This window comes from Pimephales promelas, chromosome 21, assembly GCF_988280905.1.
Source record: "Pimephales promelas chromosome 21, fPimPro1.hap1.1, whole genome shotgun sequence".
Classification (NCBI taxonomy): domain Eukaryota; kingdom Metazoa; phylum Chordata; class Actinopteri; order Cypriniformes; family Leuciscidae; genus Pimephales; species Pimephales promelas.
In genome coordinates, this window is record NC_142789.1 from 23209544 (window position 1) to 23227117 (window position 17574).

At 37.1% G+C, this 17574-nt stretch overlaps 2 protein-coding genes across 6 annotated transcripts in view; one reads left to right on the forward strand and one right to left on the reverse strand.

Annotated features, from left to right (window-relative positions):
• The window catches only part of map4k3a (mitogen-activated protein kinase kinase kinase kinase 3a), a 60724-nt gene extending 54132 nt beyond the window's left edge, over positions 1-6592 (reverse strand). For all 5 annotated transcript variants that reach the window (XM_089125146.1, XM_089125144.1, XM_089125145.1 and 2 more), the window contains exon 1: positions 6329-6592. In XM_089125146.1, the coding sequence (XP_088981272.1) occupies positions 6329-6427 (99 nt within the window). In that variant the 5' untranslated portion in view covers positions 6428-6592. The remainder of the gene's footprint in view (positions 1-6328) is intronic.
• Positions 6593-9691: 3099 nt separating this feature from the next.
• Positions 9692-17281, forward strand: tmem178a (transmembrane protein 178a). Its single transcript, XM_039674166.2, has 4 exons — positions 9692-10526; positions 12733-12846; positions 14546-14683; positions 16003-17281. The coding sequence occupies exons 1-4, from the start codon at positions 10115-10117 to the stop codon at positions 16242-16244; spliced, it is 906 nt and encodes a 301-aa protein (XP_039530100.1). The 5' UTR covers positions 9692-10114; the 3' UTR covers positions 16245-17281.
• The last annotated feature ends 293 nt before the right edge of the window (positions 17282-17574 follow it).

Consider the following 17574-nt stretch of genomic DNA (forward strand, 5'->3'; position numbering starts at 1 on the left):
TAAAAACTGACGAAACATGCTTGAACCATGTCATGAGTGTTGGAGTTGTATAGTTTGTCCACCAGAGGGCACTCTACACCGTTCCTGTTGGCAACACTCGTTGAGTTGGTCACGAGACATACATTGCTTGAATAACAATTAAAAGACCATCCACATCAGTTCTCTTAACTCAAATAAGCATGACAAAATTTGTGACTATCAGTTTGTGACTGTCCAGTTTAAAAAAATAAATAAATAAATAAAAATAAAAAAACAGGCCGATATATCGGAATATCGGATTTTAAAACCCAAAAATATTTGTATCGGTATTGGCCTTCAAAATCCTTTAACGGTCGGGCTCTACTCTAGATTATGATAATTCATATGATAATTCATAAAATTTAGCTTTGCCAACACAGGAATAAATAACATTTTAAAACAGAAAACTATTTCAACTTGTAACAATATTTCACAAAATTACCGTTTTTAATGTATTTTTGATAAATGCAGTCTGAATGAGCGTAAGAGACTTCTTTCAAAAGCATTAAAAATATCTTACCTCTACCCCAAACTTTTGAATAAAAATATTTAGAGTTAAGCTCCAGTAAATCCTAACCATTTTCATTCATAAGTTTATAAAAACTAAATATAACACTTACAATGAACATACATGGAATTGTAGCAATAACATAACAAAAGCCACAATTCAACAGACATCAATATATCACAATATCATTAGATTGTGAATAAAACTGGGGTGTGCGGACAATGGTACGAAAAAGACTCAACGTTTCATTGCGAGAGAGAGTGAATCGGCAGGATCAGCCAGTTAAATAAAACAATTACTCAACTTAAGTATTCTGTTAGCCTACATGGTTCAATTCTTTTCCACACGATAATCAATATTAGAGCTGATTGTTCCAGTTAATTCCAGATAGGCTATATCTTATTTATCAGAGTATATTTAAATAGTCAGGACTATTGAAAGTCAGAGCTTGCGAGTATGTCCTTAAACTAGCCGATACAAATCTCAGAAGCATGATAGTATTACAGGATGGAGCAGTGCCCAGTTGTTGAAACAGGTGAATAATTTATGATCATTTTTTCCCGACAAAGTCAATTCAGAAATGCCCTCACATCAGCTGCCCAGCGATACTGCACACATAGGGCACATGTATCGCGGAAACTCTATCATCTTGAATTTCATCCTGTCAGAATGTTTTTTTACAAATGCATGATGCAGGACACTTGGAGAACCATCTTCCTGTGTAATCTGTGTGATTGAAGGTGACTATTGCAATCGGGAATGACAGGATGAGTGGATTTCTTCTTTAAGGGGAACACAAGACTTCCTGGGTGTGAAGGATGAAAGAGATTATCCGAATAAGGTGAAATCGGGACTTTAATCCGGTCAGGTCAAACCAAGGCAAGGCCATGTTCCTTGCATGAAGACAAGAAACTCCACTTCACACTCCACAAACTCTGAGAAGGAAAACTATAAACTAAATGGATTCGCCAAATGATGTACGTGCAAGAGTTGTTTGTTCTTCAAAGCGTAAGTGAAATCAAATCTCTCGGTCCAGAAATAAACAGATTTTGTTCTGCTGACAAGAACTAACATCTCCCTTTTTGCTCTATCTGATGCATTTTAGTGTCTGGACTGAATTCAACCTGCATTCAGCTCTGCAGAACTACTGTTTAGACTGACCTGGCCTTTTCGAGTACACTCATGCAGTGAGAAGCCAAACTTCCAGTGAGAGAAAGGAATTTGTGTCTCTACAGGAGGCAAGGGGAAAGAATCAACACATACAAAGTCACAAACACGGACAAAGAGCGAGAGATTTGCTCCCACAATCGTCTTTCCACAGCAACCTCCTGAAAGAGAATCGATGAATTCTGCCTTAAAGCATTACGCCTCATGGCACAGTTTAGACTCGCACTTATTTTTTTACCGATGAGTTTCTCACTCTCACTTTCGTCGTCTCATATATGGATCCCTTTGCTTTCTTTCCATCGTTTGCTGCCGCTTCCTCAGGCCGTAGACATAAAAATGGAATCAATACAAAACCACTCGAATGCAGGGAAGCAACAAAACTATCAAAATAGCCCCACCAAGGCTTGACACAAAGCCAATATATACTGATCAAACTGGGTAATTAGTCATTTCCCTACCCTTGATGCAGTAGGCTTTTTGTTCAATGCTTACTTTTGCTCAATCAATACTTTACATCTCTGTATGCTTTCAGGCCCTTTAAAATCCATCAGGTGCATGCTGGCATTACCTTCACTGTTTTGAAAAACAAGCAGACCCAGTAGACAAAGAACTAGAAGAAACACCTGTTGACAACAGTATGGTATTTAAATCAGAAAACCGTTCTGAAGCTAATGTCCTGCTCAGTTTTGAATAAATAAAGATATTGGATAAAAGATAGTCAAATATTTTAAATATTTAAATTCTGTCATCTTTTACTCACCAAACCTGTATGACTTTTCTTCAAATAGATAAATGTCTTCTTTTTTTCATATAAGTCAATGGGGTCCAATGTTGATTCAGAAACAGTTGATTTTCATTGCATGGACAAAAAAAAAAATATTTTCATCAAAATGTATTTTTTGTTCCACCGATGTTCAAACCTGTTTGTACATTTGGAACGACAAGAGTCGACATGGAACAACATGTCATCCAAGATATCCATGGCATTCTTTCTTCAGTCGAAAAAAAATAAAGGTTTTTGATGAAAACATTCCAGGATTATTCTCCATATAATGGACTTCATTGGTAACCAAACGGTTCAAGGTCCAAAAGACAGTTTCAGTGCAAACGATTAAACGATTCCGGACGATGAATAAGGGTCTTATCAAGCGAAACGATTGCTCATTTAAAATAAAAAAACTAGGTTTAAGTTTTATAAGCTTAAATGCTCGCCTTGCTCTGTTCTGCGATGCACGTTCGTGACTCTCCTGTTCGAACTTGTTCATCAACAGGAGCCACGAACAGGAGAGCCACGAACACGCATCACACAACAGAGCAAGGCGACCATTTGAGCTTATAAAACTTAAACTTTGTTTTTTTTATTTTTAAATGAGCGATCGTTTCGCTTGATAAGACCCTTATTCATCGTCTGAAATCGTTTAAAGCCCTTTGAACAGTTGAAACTGAAACTGTCCATAATATGGAGAAAAATCCTGGAATGTTTCATCAAAAACCTTAATTTCTTTTCGACTGAAGAAAGAAAGACATGGACATCTTGGATGACATGGGGCTGAGTACATTATCAGCAAAAGTATTTTTAAAAGTGAACTACTCCTTTAAGTTGGCTTGCTGCGATAGTCTGTAGGACTAAAAAGTAACTAAAGACGCAGAAGTAGCGAGTCTAGTGACAGCTCCATTCCTCCGTATTGAGACATAAATGAGTGAAAATGGATTATTGAAAAGAAAAAGAAAACAATGGTGGTTGGAGACTTGGTTCTATCAGCTGGTTGTTAATTGGATAGAAACAGATCTGAATGCAAGCTTGAGATCAGTTGGGTCAAAAAGGGGTGGGGTTTAAGCGATGAACCATCTTTTGTCATTAGAAGTCTTAAACATTTGGACATTATATGGTAATTTACCATACTTTTCTCCATCATCATTCTCCCATACCACTATATGCACCAAGCAATTAAGAGTTTGTTAAAATTGGTTGCAAACAGCACCAAAAAAAGCATTATCACACAAATTCTGTTCACAACTTTCTAGACATTTAGAATTGCATGATTGACTCAATAAAAAAATAATTACAGTCAACTACCATGTACACAAAAGAAGAGGCCACCAATATTCAGAATATTGGTCAATCAATATGGGTTTCTAAATGACAGTCACCTCCAATCTAGAGTATTGGGTTACCTTCTTGATTATCAAGGAAAAACACCCGAGGATTGTAAACTGCATGTCTGTAAATGCACTGCACTCAATGCTGTTAAACCAGACAGTAGCCAACATAATCTGTTATTATCTGTTATCTAAAATCCTTCTAATCAGCATACACAGAGTTTTACTTATCTTTTACATAATCCTAACACACTCTGTCAGATAAAACAAATATTCTTCTGGCAAATAAAGACTGAAATGCTGCTCTTGACTTGAAGATAAGATAAAAACAGACTAAATACAATTAATTATATCTATGTGAAATAAATATGCAAATATGTAAAGAGATGGCCATGTGCAACACTTCGCTCTTAAAAATAAAATCCAAAAGAAGGTTTTCACAGTAATGCCATTCCCCAAAATAAGCTTTTTTAAGTTTAAAAAAAACATTTCTGGATGTTCTTCAGGGAATCATTGATGTTAATGAAGAACCTTTATTTTTAAGAGTGTTGATTGACAGGTGAAAGTCTTGCAGGGTGACACTGCCCTACCGCTTAAGCCTCACTCGGATAAAGCCTCGGATAATCCAGCACATTTCACACTACTTGTAAACAACTTCCAAGTTAACCACTCAAGGCAACAGCCTCAGTGATCAACTGGCCAGCTGTCACCAAACCGATCTTTCTATAACACTCGAGTTAGAATTAGTGACAAGTTGACAACCGCAGACTTAAACGGTGATATCACAAGGCCTTCCTCAAATATTTGTCATCTCTTGCACAATTTTGCAACAACTCATGGGAGTGACACTGCAACAAAACCACAAAATTATGTTATTCAGTCGTACTCAAACTGAGGTGCAAGAAACTGGGAATAAACCCAAAAAGTTGACAGGAAATTATGTAAAATTTGCAAACAGTTGATGAGCGTGTTTGTTACAGAGTTTCACAGATCAGTGCGTTGATGCTACTGTTGTGTTTCTGAAAGGGAAATGAATTATGAATGAGACTGTTATTCAGCGAAACATCTACTTTTCTGGTTAAAGAAAGAAAGAAAACTAGGCTATACAGTTTTAGAACGAAATAACAGTCAGCAAATTATGACAAAACCTACTTTTTTTTAATGAACTGTCCCTTTAAGTAGGGTAAAAGTTACGATGGTTCAGATTAAAGGTGCACTCAGTAAAGCTGCATTTCTGAGTATGTACTACATATTACAGGAGTAGGTCATGCAGGTACTATACTAAATAGTAGGGATAGGGTAGCATTTCCGATGCAGCCTAAACCTGCGTCCCAATGTGCATACTATCCATCCTAAATCGTATGTGAGATTAGAATGCCCACAACCCACTGTGCATTGGAGCAGGATTTTGATTGGAATTACAAATATGAACAAAAAAAAAGTGTTAAAGAACTACAAACATGGCGGATGTGTGAGACAGATGGTTAAGTAGAAAGGTTTAGATGAAGAGGTTTTGAGTGACTTAAATTAACATTTAACCTGATAAAAACAAAGTGTATTTAATGTTATCCATGTTATATTGCAACATTAACTTTTTTAAAGATCCGCTTGGCCATTAACTTTTAAATGCGCCATTATGCAAAAATATAAGGAGATTTCTCTGCATGAAAGACCCACCACGACTGTCTGGCACTATCAACATGCTACTTCTTTTCTCTCCAATTTGCTAGGAAATGAAATATGGAGTATGTACTTTTCCTTCACAAAAAGAGCACATACTTTTAGGGCTTAGCATAAGTAGGTCAACTGGGACACACCGCATTAGTTTTACTCTGTTCAGCTCTTATTTGTTTCAACAGTGATTTAGTACTTTGTTGTGACACCTTTCGATCTGGATGCATGAAGTTTGTCTACTAACTGATGTCCCTTCATAACAGTCTGCGTCATACTACACATCCATAAAATTTGCATTCTTGGATTCAGCACATATATACCATGTTATACCAGGTTGCGTTGGTGTACTTGGTAGTGTACTACTTTGTACTACTTGTTTATAGACTCCATTTCCCACTCAGCAATAGCTAAAGCACTATAAAGTACATTATTGTTATTTTTAATTTGTAGTAGTAGTAGTAGTAATCGAAAAATTGCATGACAGGGCCGGTCATGTGATGTCAACATGGCAGTGCCCATTAGGGATCCCCTCCAAGTAGAATTAAACAGCTTTTACTTGAAAAATTATAGGTCTGTATCTTCATATCATATTAGTGTAGGCTACAACATTTTAAGCATATTTATCCAAAGTGGTATTCATTTCACTGAACGTATTTTTTTTTTATTCTCAAGAAAAATACGAAGTGCACCTTTAAGAACAGTGTCCCAGTCCACTTCAGAGAAGTACAATCTTTATGACTACAGATACAACATTTAAACTACCATATGCCTCACATTGGTTATGTTCTAAAGATCGGGCCCTTTAAATGTGGACTGCACAGTCCAAAAGACGGGCCTTGTTTGTAGAAAACACATTTTTACCTTGTAAACATCCCCGTAGGTCCCGCTGCCTATCCTCTGGATAAGCTCGAAATCCTCTTGCGGATTTCGCCTGGACAGATCGAAACTAGAGTTCATCATGGGGACACCGGCCTCTTACTATTAATGTTAGATTTGCTGGGAGCCCTGACACGGACGAAAGGAGAAAAACGGAAGAAAAAAAATAAACATACGGCGTCAGAAGGGAATCTCAGTCGCAGTACTTCACTAACTTTAACATGGCTTCCCGTGAGCTCCACTGCGCATGCGCTGCTCTCGTAGAGTGGTGAATGTCTGGAATGGGAGGATGAAGACAGGAGGAGGAGAAGGATGGGCTGGGTCAGATGACCAGAAGCGCATAGTCACCAGAAGATAACCTGCTTCTGAGGAACATTTTACACAAATCGTGTAAGAAACACTTGTAATGGCGTTTTACTTATTTCATTTTCTTCTTTTGTTTATGGTGAGTGACACTGGTTTGATAATTAGTTGTCTTGTTTTGATGTTTATTATTATCTTTAATATAAGGCCAACAGTTGTCTACACAAAAAACGTTTAATTAAAAAAGATGTGCTCTTTTGATCCAGTTGAAAGTAAAATACAGGAAATTATCCTAGTATATCCGACCTACTACAATAATAAAATAAAACATGTCAATAATAAAACATAACAGGCTATTCATTATAATTTATAGGCCAAACAATACTGTAATGACTTCATGTATCATATTATTGCATGAGCTGTCACAGACGTTTTTGCTAGAATTTCAGATGAATTCACATGCAGAACTTCTACAACAACAGTCTACTAGCCTATAAGACACCGAAAATAGAAAACAAGTATTCAATGTAGAATGGAATAGAGTAGAATAACATAGAATAGAATAGAATAGAATAGAATTGGTTTATGTAAACAGGACACACAAAAATTAAAACAGGATACAATTGATTTTGATGACTTTATAAAATTTCCTTCTTTGCAAAGCTGTTTCCAGTGCGATTTTGAACAGAAATGTCCCCTCAGGATCTGTATGATGATAAGAGGTTGTGGTTTTCTACATGGATTTTCTTCGTTTCGAGAGTTAAACAAGGCCGTTTGAGCTCTGTTTTCTCACATATATCTCCAAATATGTGACAAATCACTGACAGTTGACAGATTAACAGTTGTCAGCATTCTCCATGTGGTTGACTTACAAAACAGTCTCATACTTCTTCCTCCATCTTCTTCTCTTTCAGCTCAGACAGGATTGTGATTCAGCGCTATTTATTTCCGAATCACAGAGGAGTGTGTGCCAAGAGCGAGCTTCTGAACACATTTGTACTTACACCATGTGGTTGTTATGAAGGTTTTATGAGCCAGGACTATTCAGTCTAATTTATTTCTCAAATGCCAGGCACACATCCAGGATGCAATTTATTGACTGATTATTAAAGCATGCACTGGCACAGATCAAGGTCTCTGCATGACGGCAGTTATCAAACAACCAACACACACACATGGCATGTATTAGAGAGCTATTCTTGGCTGTTATAGCCTATTTTTCCAACCCATTGTTCAGGTTTTTAATGTCTGTTTATGTAATCATATAGTGAGGGTTAATTTAATTATTTTTCTAATCAATCGGTTATCAATTTCTTAATATTTAATAAAAATATTATTGGTTTGAGCTCAAGCTTGGTCCACTATTAAACGATTATTTCATTATAAACAACCCTCATCCTCTCCTTGTTGGTAGATGGTTTGTGTCCCAAAATGGGATCATATTTTTTCTCATGGCAACAAGCCGGAATAAATTATATGATCTCTTCTACAAAGGTAAACCCATAATCTTTGATATGCTCATTCCATTTCCATATTGCTCAGAAAGGATTTCTATACATTACACTAGAAAAGTAGGATGTGGGGGTTTTATGAGTATGGGCAGAACATGCTTATTGATTTTTAAAAGTCTTGAAGGAAAAACAGGGGTTTGTATATGGGTAATATGGGATTGATATTAACATTGTCTCATGGGAAAACATCATTAAACTCCCAGCAACTATTTCAGTCTGCAACAAATTCAGAGAAATGCTGTTTAAGGCTTATATGTCATCATGTAGCAAATTTAACTAACATTGTCTGTGGTATATGTAATAAGAACTTTTTGACTTTCAGTCTACAAGGCCCTGTCAGACATGTGTTTACTCCATTTTCCCTCCTCCCTTTTGAGGAACACAAGGCATTGTCCATCTTTTGCTGTTGTTGGCCAAGAAGACCATTATGAACAAATGGGTTGGAGATAGCCCTCCATTATAGGGATTGTATAGCTATCATAAAGGATCTTGTATCTTTAAAAAAAAATCTTGTGAGCAAACTCATATCATTTAATAAAAATAAAATGTGTACAATGTGAATCATTGAAGTCTCTAGGGATTAGTGAAGATTCCAGAATGTATGGGGCAATTGTTTATAAGCCACCCTTTGGTTGTGGATATTTGTTTGTTCCTTATTGTTTTCCTCCATTGTGTTATAAAGAACATAGGCATGCATTTTACATGTATTTTATTAATATCATTATTATTATTACCAATATTATTATTTTGATTTGGTTTGATTTTGTTTTGTTTATGGCTTGTGTGCAATACACTTGATGTTTTTGATTGACGAGGACAATGTCAACAAAAAAAAAAATCAATAATTAAAAAAAAGGGTTCTTAGCTCTCATTCATGGTTCGATGAAGAAACTTTAACATTCATGGAACCTTTCCATTCCACAAAAAGGAATGTGTTCTTTAGGTTATTAAAATGTTCTTCACACTAAAAAAACAACAAAGTTTTAAAAAAATGATCATGATCAAGATTATTTGGGGAACTCAAAAATGGTCATTCAATGACATAACTGTTACCCCCCTCCGCCACTCCCAACACCTTTATTTTTAAGACTATTTTGACCTTAAAAGTCATGATTTGTTAAGGTCTAATTGAGTAAACTAAATAAAAATCTCTTAATTCCCAAATATTGTGTTCAACGTATTTGAGAGACAGGGAAGTATTTTTTTTCATTGAATGTTAAAAAAGTAAATAAATCAAACTTATGAATATAAAAACATATAAAACATGAAATATGTTTTATGTTATTAAACATGGATGCAAATTGCATTAAAAGATTGATCATTTTTATCATATCAGGCATTAACCCTAAATATAGCTACCTTTGTTACTAGAACATACCGGAAAACATTTATTCAGAATATTTTGCAGTATAATCAAGTTAATTTAATTTGTTTTCCCCGTTTGCACAATTCTGCTGCATTGATGTTTGCCTGATCAAACTGTAGTCACCATCATCATCATCATCACCACAATCATCATCATCATCATCATCATAACATTTCAGTCGCGCGCTTGCAGGAAACCGCCTCGCCTGTATCCTTGACACACCCATAGCTATTGTTGGCACAGTAGGCGCGCGACAACCTTGACATTCCCACACGCGCGTTCAGTTGCACGATGAAATCTTGGTCTACGTGGATGCATCATCCTTTTCAGGAAAAAGGAAAGTAAGACCAGCGGCTACTGCGGATAAAGGAAGATGCACAAACGCCGAACGGAGTGCAGGTAAACACACACACACGGCCACCGCGCATCCCCATACAGATGCCCACGGTACCGCACGCGCAGCAGACACACTCCGCTCATTCACCTGTAATGACAGATCGCTGCTCAAAGCGGCGCATTATCCCGGAATAAGGCGAGGAAAGTACGCTTCATGTGAGAGATGACTGAGTGAGTTGCGCGGATGTTGGAGACATGGAGAAACGGGCTCTTGTAACGGCGATCAGCTTGTCCATGAGCCTGCTCGCGCTCATGCTGCTGGTCACGGCGATCTTTACCGACCACTGGTACGAAACTGACACCAGGAGACACAAGGAGAACTGCGACCAGTACGGCTCGGAGTCCAACGACCAGAAGAACAGGGAGATGCCCATCTATCACCTGCCTTTGGTGGACAGTGGGAATGCGAAGCGCAACCTGGCTCCCATGAAGCCCATCCATGTAGGGAGCCGAGAGGAGGAACTGTTGGAGAACTGGAGGGCGATTTTGGGCATGGGCATTTTGGAGACGGAGTGCGGGCGCCCGCTCTTCTCCACCTACTTTGGACTTTGGAGGAAATGCTACTTCCAGGGAATGGACGGGGATATTGACAAACTCATTTTTAAGGGTAAGACCTGGGTGGAAAGTTCATTTAAACGCAAAAAAAAGCTTAGTTCTTTTGCTTAGTTCTGGCTAGCTGAGAACCGGTTCTGTTTTTTTATAGCCATCCCACCAGAAACGAACAATATGGATGAACTTCAGTTCTGTTGGGGTTCTCAAATCTGTGTTCTTTCTACAGACAGTGTTTTCTGCATTGAATCTACAGCGCGAACAAACACGCGCGACTAGTGTTATCCGATTCTCGAACGCATGACTCTTATGAGTCGGCTCTTTTCAGTCGAATCAAAACAAACAGCGGCACTAGTGTAGTTCGATTCCTGAACAAAAGATTCTAATGAGCCGTTTCTTTTCAGAGAATGAAACAGACCATAGACAACAGACAGCTCGACCACAGAAGTTAGATTACCGAACAAATGATTCTTATGAGCTGGTTATTCAGCGAACCAGAACATAGCTTTAATCCGAAATTGTTACTCAAGAACCATGACACGTTTAAATCAATACAGTCAGCTTCTGAATCTTATTGTGAAAAGTAGTGCATAGATAAATTGTTGTTTTATTTTTATTTATTTATTTATTTATTTTTTGTTGGGATTGCATTGCATAATTAGGCTACTCCGCTCAGAGAAAAACAAAATGAATAGAAAAAAATTGTTTGGTAAACGGACGAAATTATTTCATCATTTCAAATAATTCGATCACTTAATAATGGTTAATATTAAGTGATCGAATTGCTATGGTTAGTTCTGGCTGACGCTTTTGATTGTGCAGGCTTTGTATTTGTGAATGATGATGATAATGATGATGGTGGTCTGCATGGTGTGTTGCGTCAAAACATATAGGCTGGGTGAGTGTGGATGAATATAACCGCTATGCATAATCGTTTCCTGGAAGAAATATCGATTTAATCCTTTTTGTTCTGACACTTATCCAAATTTAAGCTTAATGGTCTTTTTGCTGACACTAGTGCCTGACACTTTTTGTCTCTCTCCCTTGACCTGTTTATTTTACTGCAAAGGCACTTTCTGCAAATCAATTTCATGCATGATAGATCTCAACAGAACAAAACTTTATTAAATCGCCAACCAAGCCAGCTGTTTCACCAAAGTTTCCTTTGAAAGAGATGAAAGTCTCAAGGTGAAAAAAAAAGCACAGGAAAAGAGTGATGATGATTAATAGTCAAAACAGATTAAAGAGATCTGATCATGTCAAGATTAAAAGCGGAAGCTGCGTGCCACCTTGCATTCAAATCAAGCCAAAGACACAGACCACTTGACCTTCAGCACCAATGCTTTGATTTGTGCCACTGTCTATTACTGTGAGTCCCCGAATCTGCCCATCAAAGAAGAAAGACACTCGAAGAGGCTCTCATCAGATCACAATGCCAACCAGATCAAAATTCCCTTTATTTCTGCTCCTCATTCGTGACGTGATGTTTGATGTTAGTGTTATTTATTTATCACTAAGATTAAGCTACACTTTATTATAAAATAATTATTTCATTATTAGTACTATGATTATACTTACACATATTTACACTCATGTGAGTGTGTGTTTTAAAAATATATATCTCAAAATATTTTGTTAACTAGAAGTCATGGGAAACTGGTCAACAGGTTGGAATTTAATAGTAGTATTCATATAAGTATGGCTGCAACTTCATTTCACTGGGAGAAAACCGTGTAGAATTCATTAGTGCACATCTATAGCGAGGGTTCTCATTGGCTTGGTCTCATTTCTCACTTCAATTTCAGTCTCATTTCAATTTTACCCACATGGAACTAGCCAGACTGAATTTATTTTTCAAGTGGCATGTCTGACGTTAACCCAGACAGTGTCTTTTTACTTTAGGCTCGCTGCATGATTACTGCAGTCTTTACTCAGCTCCCAACGCCTGCCAAATCTGTGGGGTTTGGTGTGAACCCAGGCGGAAATAATGACAGAAGGTCACTCTGTCGGGGAGGCGGTGTTTCAGCAGTGCTTGGCTCTGTACTTGTTCTTGGAACGTCCAGGGAAAGACAAACAACACCAATAAAGTATAGCAGAGATTAGTGCACTGCAATGATTTTAAGGTAAAGCAAGAAGGCGTTTCTTATGTTATGAACAACTATATCACTGAAGATTTGGGAGGGATTTCATTGGTAAGAAGACCTTTACAAAGCTGCATCTGAAGGGCAGAATTTGTCCTAAACGAGTGTGTGATCCCTGTGTAGGTATTGCAGAACGATGCACATCTGTCAAGTACCATTTCTCCCAACCCATTAGACTCAGGAACATCCCTCTCAACCTGACAAGGACCATACAGCAGGACGAGTGGCACCTCTTACGTAAGTCTCCCAAAGCTTCCTCGCTGCCTTGTGTAGCTCTTGATATGCGCTGAATGTTAAGCAGTGCATGCAAGCTGAAGTTAAGTGTGCTTTGCATAGTGAAAACTGTGCTGTATACATGATATGTAAAAATACCGAAGGATGATGGGAAGGACGCCTGCTGTACACTGTAAAAAAATATTGTTGGTTTAACTTGAAAAATGAAGTAACCTGGTTGCCTTGAAATTTTAAGTTGATTGAACTGGAAAAATTGAGTCACAATGAAGGAGGTTGATTTAATCATCAGAAACTCAAATTAATAAGTTATCTGCACTGTAAAAAAAAACGTTGTTAGTTTAACTTAAAAAATTAAGTAACTTGGTTGTCTTAAAATTTTAAGTTGATTGAACTGGGAAAAGTGAGTTAAACCAATAAGGAGATTGATTTAATCATCAGAAACTCAAAATAATAAGTTATCTGAACTAAATAAATTATTTAAGTTGATTTGACAAAAAAGAAAAAATGTTGTGATAACAAATCTTGAGTGTAGAAGTATTTGCTCTGACAATGATTTGATTATTCTTTGCTAATTCAGTCAAATTTATTAATATTGTGCTTATTGTCAATGAACTGGAGGACCATACTGAGGATCTGGATTTTAACAAGTAAAAATTGATAAAACAGTGTATTTGACAGGAAAATAACATGTTATTTGGTATTAGCACACTGTAAAAAGTGATCAGTTGACTTAACTTAAAAAAAATTGTGAAATTGAAAAAATTAAATTATGCGAACTTAGGAAAAAATGTCTTAAATTACTACCGTATTCTTTCATGTTTAATGGGTTATTTTTTCTAGTGATAAAGTATGCTATGTTTAATTCATAACATTTAATCAAAAGAAAAAAAAAACAATTAAATCAAAATGAATTCATTAAAACTAAATCCACGTAAAATGATCCCATGATGGGAACGATTCTGAAATAAAACCTTTTCTTCTAAAAATTATTATGTTTTCTTTTTTGCCCATAAAACAGAAAACTTTGGTGTATTTATTTAAATGTACAAGTCTTTCTGTTCTGGAAAAACTTTCCAAAAAGCAATGCTCTCAACCAATTAAATGCTCTCCATCAGTGACTTTAACTAAAGGTACTGGCTACCTTAAATTATACATGCATGGGTGCTATTGTTCCTTTCCACAATAAGAATAAAGCTTACTGTATGTGTTTTGTGCTAACGCGGTTATTGCATTTCCTGTCATTGATATGCAATCATAACCTATTCTTGCATCTCCATGATAAGATTATGTGCCCCACGGTACTGTTTTGTGTACACAAACTTGGTCAAATGTAATTTTCTGTTGGAATGAATGTTATTAGCTCTCGTGATGTTGTAACGTGGCAAGTCTCAAGGGAGCTTGCAAGCCTTAATTACAGCCCTCGTTAAAATGCCTTCTAATCAAGCTTTTCTTCCTCCATGCATGAGTCCCAATCAGATTCTATCATGTGATTTTAATGTCATATACCTCCAAATTAAACTTACTGAATCAATATCGGCATTGATCAGCAGCTCCAGAACTTTGCATGGAACCAGAAGCGACTGAGCCCACACAGCTCAGTGAAAGTTGCTAATAATAAGGTGTTACCCATATAGCTATAGTGTGAGTTGTTGGCTAAGTGGGTGGTAGTCATAGAAACAGTGTGTTTTTCTGTGGTGTTCAGATCTGCGGCGCATCACGGCAGGGTTCTTGGGCATGGCTGCTGCCGTAATGCTGTGTGGAAGCATTGTGGCCGCCGTGGGATTTTTCTGGGAGGAAAGCCTCACCCAGCATGTGTCTGGACTCCTGTTCCTCATGGCAGGTACACAACTCTGCTTATTCAGACTTATTATCTAACTTTCTCTTTTTCCTTGGCTACTTGTTACTCGTTTCGCCAAGTCGCATGCTTTCTCGTAGGTGGTTCTCTTTCCTTTCCAAGTTGTTGTCTACCTTGTTCCTTCTCCCACGTCTCTCCTTCTGTCTTATTTCCCTTGTCTTGTTGCTATATATATATATAATATATGTGTGTGTGTGTGTGAGCAGGACGAGAAATATATATTTAATATTATATTATATATCTACATCTATATAGTGGGGATTTTTCAGTGACTCTTTCCGCAGGTCACATCTTTATCCTTAGTAAATGAATGTTTTTGTAAGTGAATTTCAACTGATTCGTTCAAAACCTTTTCAGGAATTCAGAAACAGGAAGTATCTGGCTACATCCAAAATATTGTCTTAAAGGAGTAGTTCACTTTAAAAAAAACTTTTCCTGATAATTTACTCAGCCTCATGTCACCCAAGATATCCACGTCTTTCTTTCTTCAGTCGAAAAGAAATTAAGGTTTTTGATGAAAAAATTCCAGGATTTTTCGATAATGAACTTCAATGGGAACCAAACGGTTCAAGGTCCAAAAGACAGTTTCAGTGCAAACTGCAAACTGTTCAAAGGGCTTTAAACGACTCAGACGATGAATAAGGGTCTTATCAAGCAAAACGATCACTCATTTAAAAAAAAATAACAAAGTTTAAGTTTTACAAGCTCAAATGGTCGCCTTGCTCTGTTCTGTGATGTGCGTTCGTGACTCTCCTGTTCAAACTCGTTCATCAAAATGAACAAATCTTGATAAGAAGCAAAACGATAAGCCCTTTGAAGAGTTTGCAGTTTGCACTGAAACTGTCTTTTGGACCTTGAACCGTTTGGTTCCCAGCATTGAAGTCCATTATATAGAGCAAAATCCTGGAATGTTTTCATCAAAAACAAAAAAATGTACGAAAAAATTCATCAAAAATGTATTTTCGACTGAAGAAAGAATGACATGGATGTCTTGGATGACATGGGGGTGAGTAAATTATCAGCAAAAGTTTTTTTTTTAAAAAGTGATTTGTTCAAAAACATAGCGTTTAATCTATCTTCTAAAACCAATAATCATTTTTACGTTACAACAATATCAAGAAATTGCTAACCGATTGATTAGAAAAATCACTCAAACAAACAACCCTCACTGGGCTATCACTGCATTACATAACAATAATTCGTCTCTCTCTCTCTTTTTACATCACATGAGGTGAAGAGTTCAGATGTTTTTTTTTCTTCTCATGTGTTGGATCAGTAACCTCAAAGGTTCTTCTTTCCCACAGGAATCTTTTGCACAATATCACTGTGCACCTACGCAGCCAGTGTCTCATACGACCTATCCAGGAACCCTCCTTTCATCTACGGGCTGCCCGCTGACGTAGACCACGGGTACGGATGGTCCATCTTCTGTGCATGGGTCAGTCTGGGCCTAACAGTGGCGTCAGGCTGTATCTGCACAACTTATCCCTTCTTGAGCCGCACAAAGGCTCTTCGCTCCAAAACGGCAAGGGAGTCATCAGTATGAGCGCCCCCTGTGGCCCGGAGGACTCAGCAAAACATTAATCAGCACTTGGCGCTTTAGGAAAACAGATTCAAGTGGGACTTCATGTTGTATGGAGCAGTTTTGAATGTCTTGTAGATTTCTGATCCCTGATGTGTTGATGTTATACAGAGCGAAAGACAAGACTGTTGGATTTCCTGTGTGTCTTCTACACACATTTGCTTACAAATCTCACACACATAAAAAAAAGAAGAAAAATACACACAGATATACAGTATGTGTGAATATAATGAAGAAAAACCTTTGATTTGAAACAAGTATGTGTATGTTTTTGGGTTGTTGTGATGCAGTCGTTCTCTGGATCAGGTGACACTTAGGATCTGAGCCACAATTTTTTTATGCAAACCATCTAAAATTCAAATGATTGCTCTGATCATGGTCAGTATTATTTTTTTATTATGCGATTAAAGCATATGTTTTGGTTTCCCAACCACGTGCAAATGGATACAAGTCGACTAATCGTTGGCTCTAAATTAAAAAACAGCTAAAAAATTCAATCAGGGATGAACAGGACGCTTCATGTCACCACATCAGACAAATGTATAAAGGCATGATTGCATATAGCCTATATCACCTCTGGGTAACAGCTGGTGGCTGATATTCAAAAAGATTGAAAAATCAAAGAGACGTGAGAAGTCTTGAGATCTAAGATGTGGATATGCAATTTCGTGATTGGATGAAATGTCTCTGAACTTGAACGCAATCGTAATATGGCAGCATGCTTAAAGTGGATGCTCTCGAATACCAGCCTCGCTCATGAAAGGCCTCTCATGACGTCACATCATTGCTGAAAAAACAGATCCTTCAGTCCTACGAAGCAACGCTAATATGAAGCGACGAGGAGTTAATTAACTGCAGGATGTTGTTTTCCAAACTGAGCCAGAAACAGTAACATATCCCTGAAACTGTACTGTTTGCCTCAAAACTTCTACTGTGTTTCTGAAAGTGTATCGTAAATAAAATATTATAATGATGAAATAAAGGTCTATGAAGAAACTGAACGGCTTGTTATACGTGCTATTGTTTTTGTCAGACATATGGCGACTCGTTTTAAGCAGTGCCAGCATGTTTTCTGCTTTCTCTTTTTTCAAGAAGAATACTAGGCCACCTGTGCAGAAATATTAAACAATGCCATACATTTTACCTCATATAGCTATGATGTTTTAATCAAGAAAAGCTGTTTATAATGAGCAAAACTGAAGCTAAAATGATAAATGTATAGGGGTTTTTCCCATTAACTTTTATATTGAGTGCCATGGACTATATATATATATATACATATATATATATATAT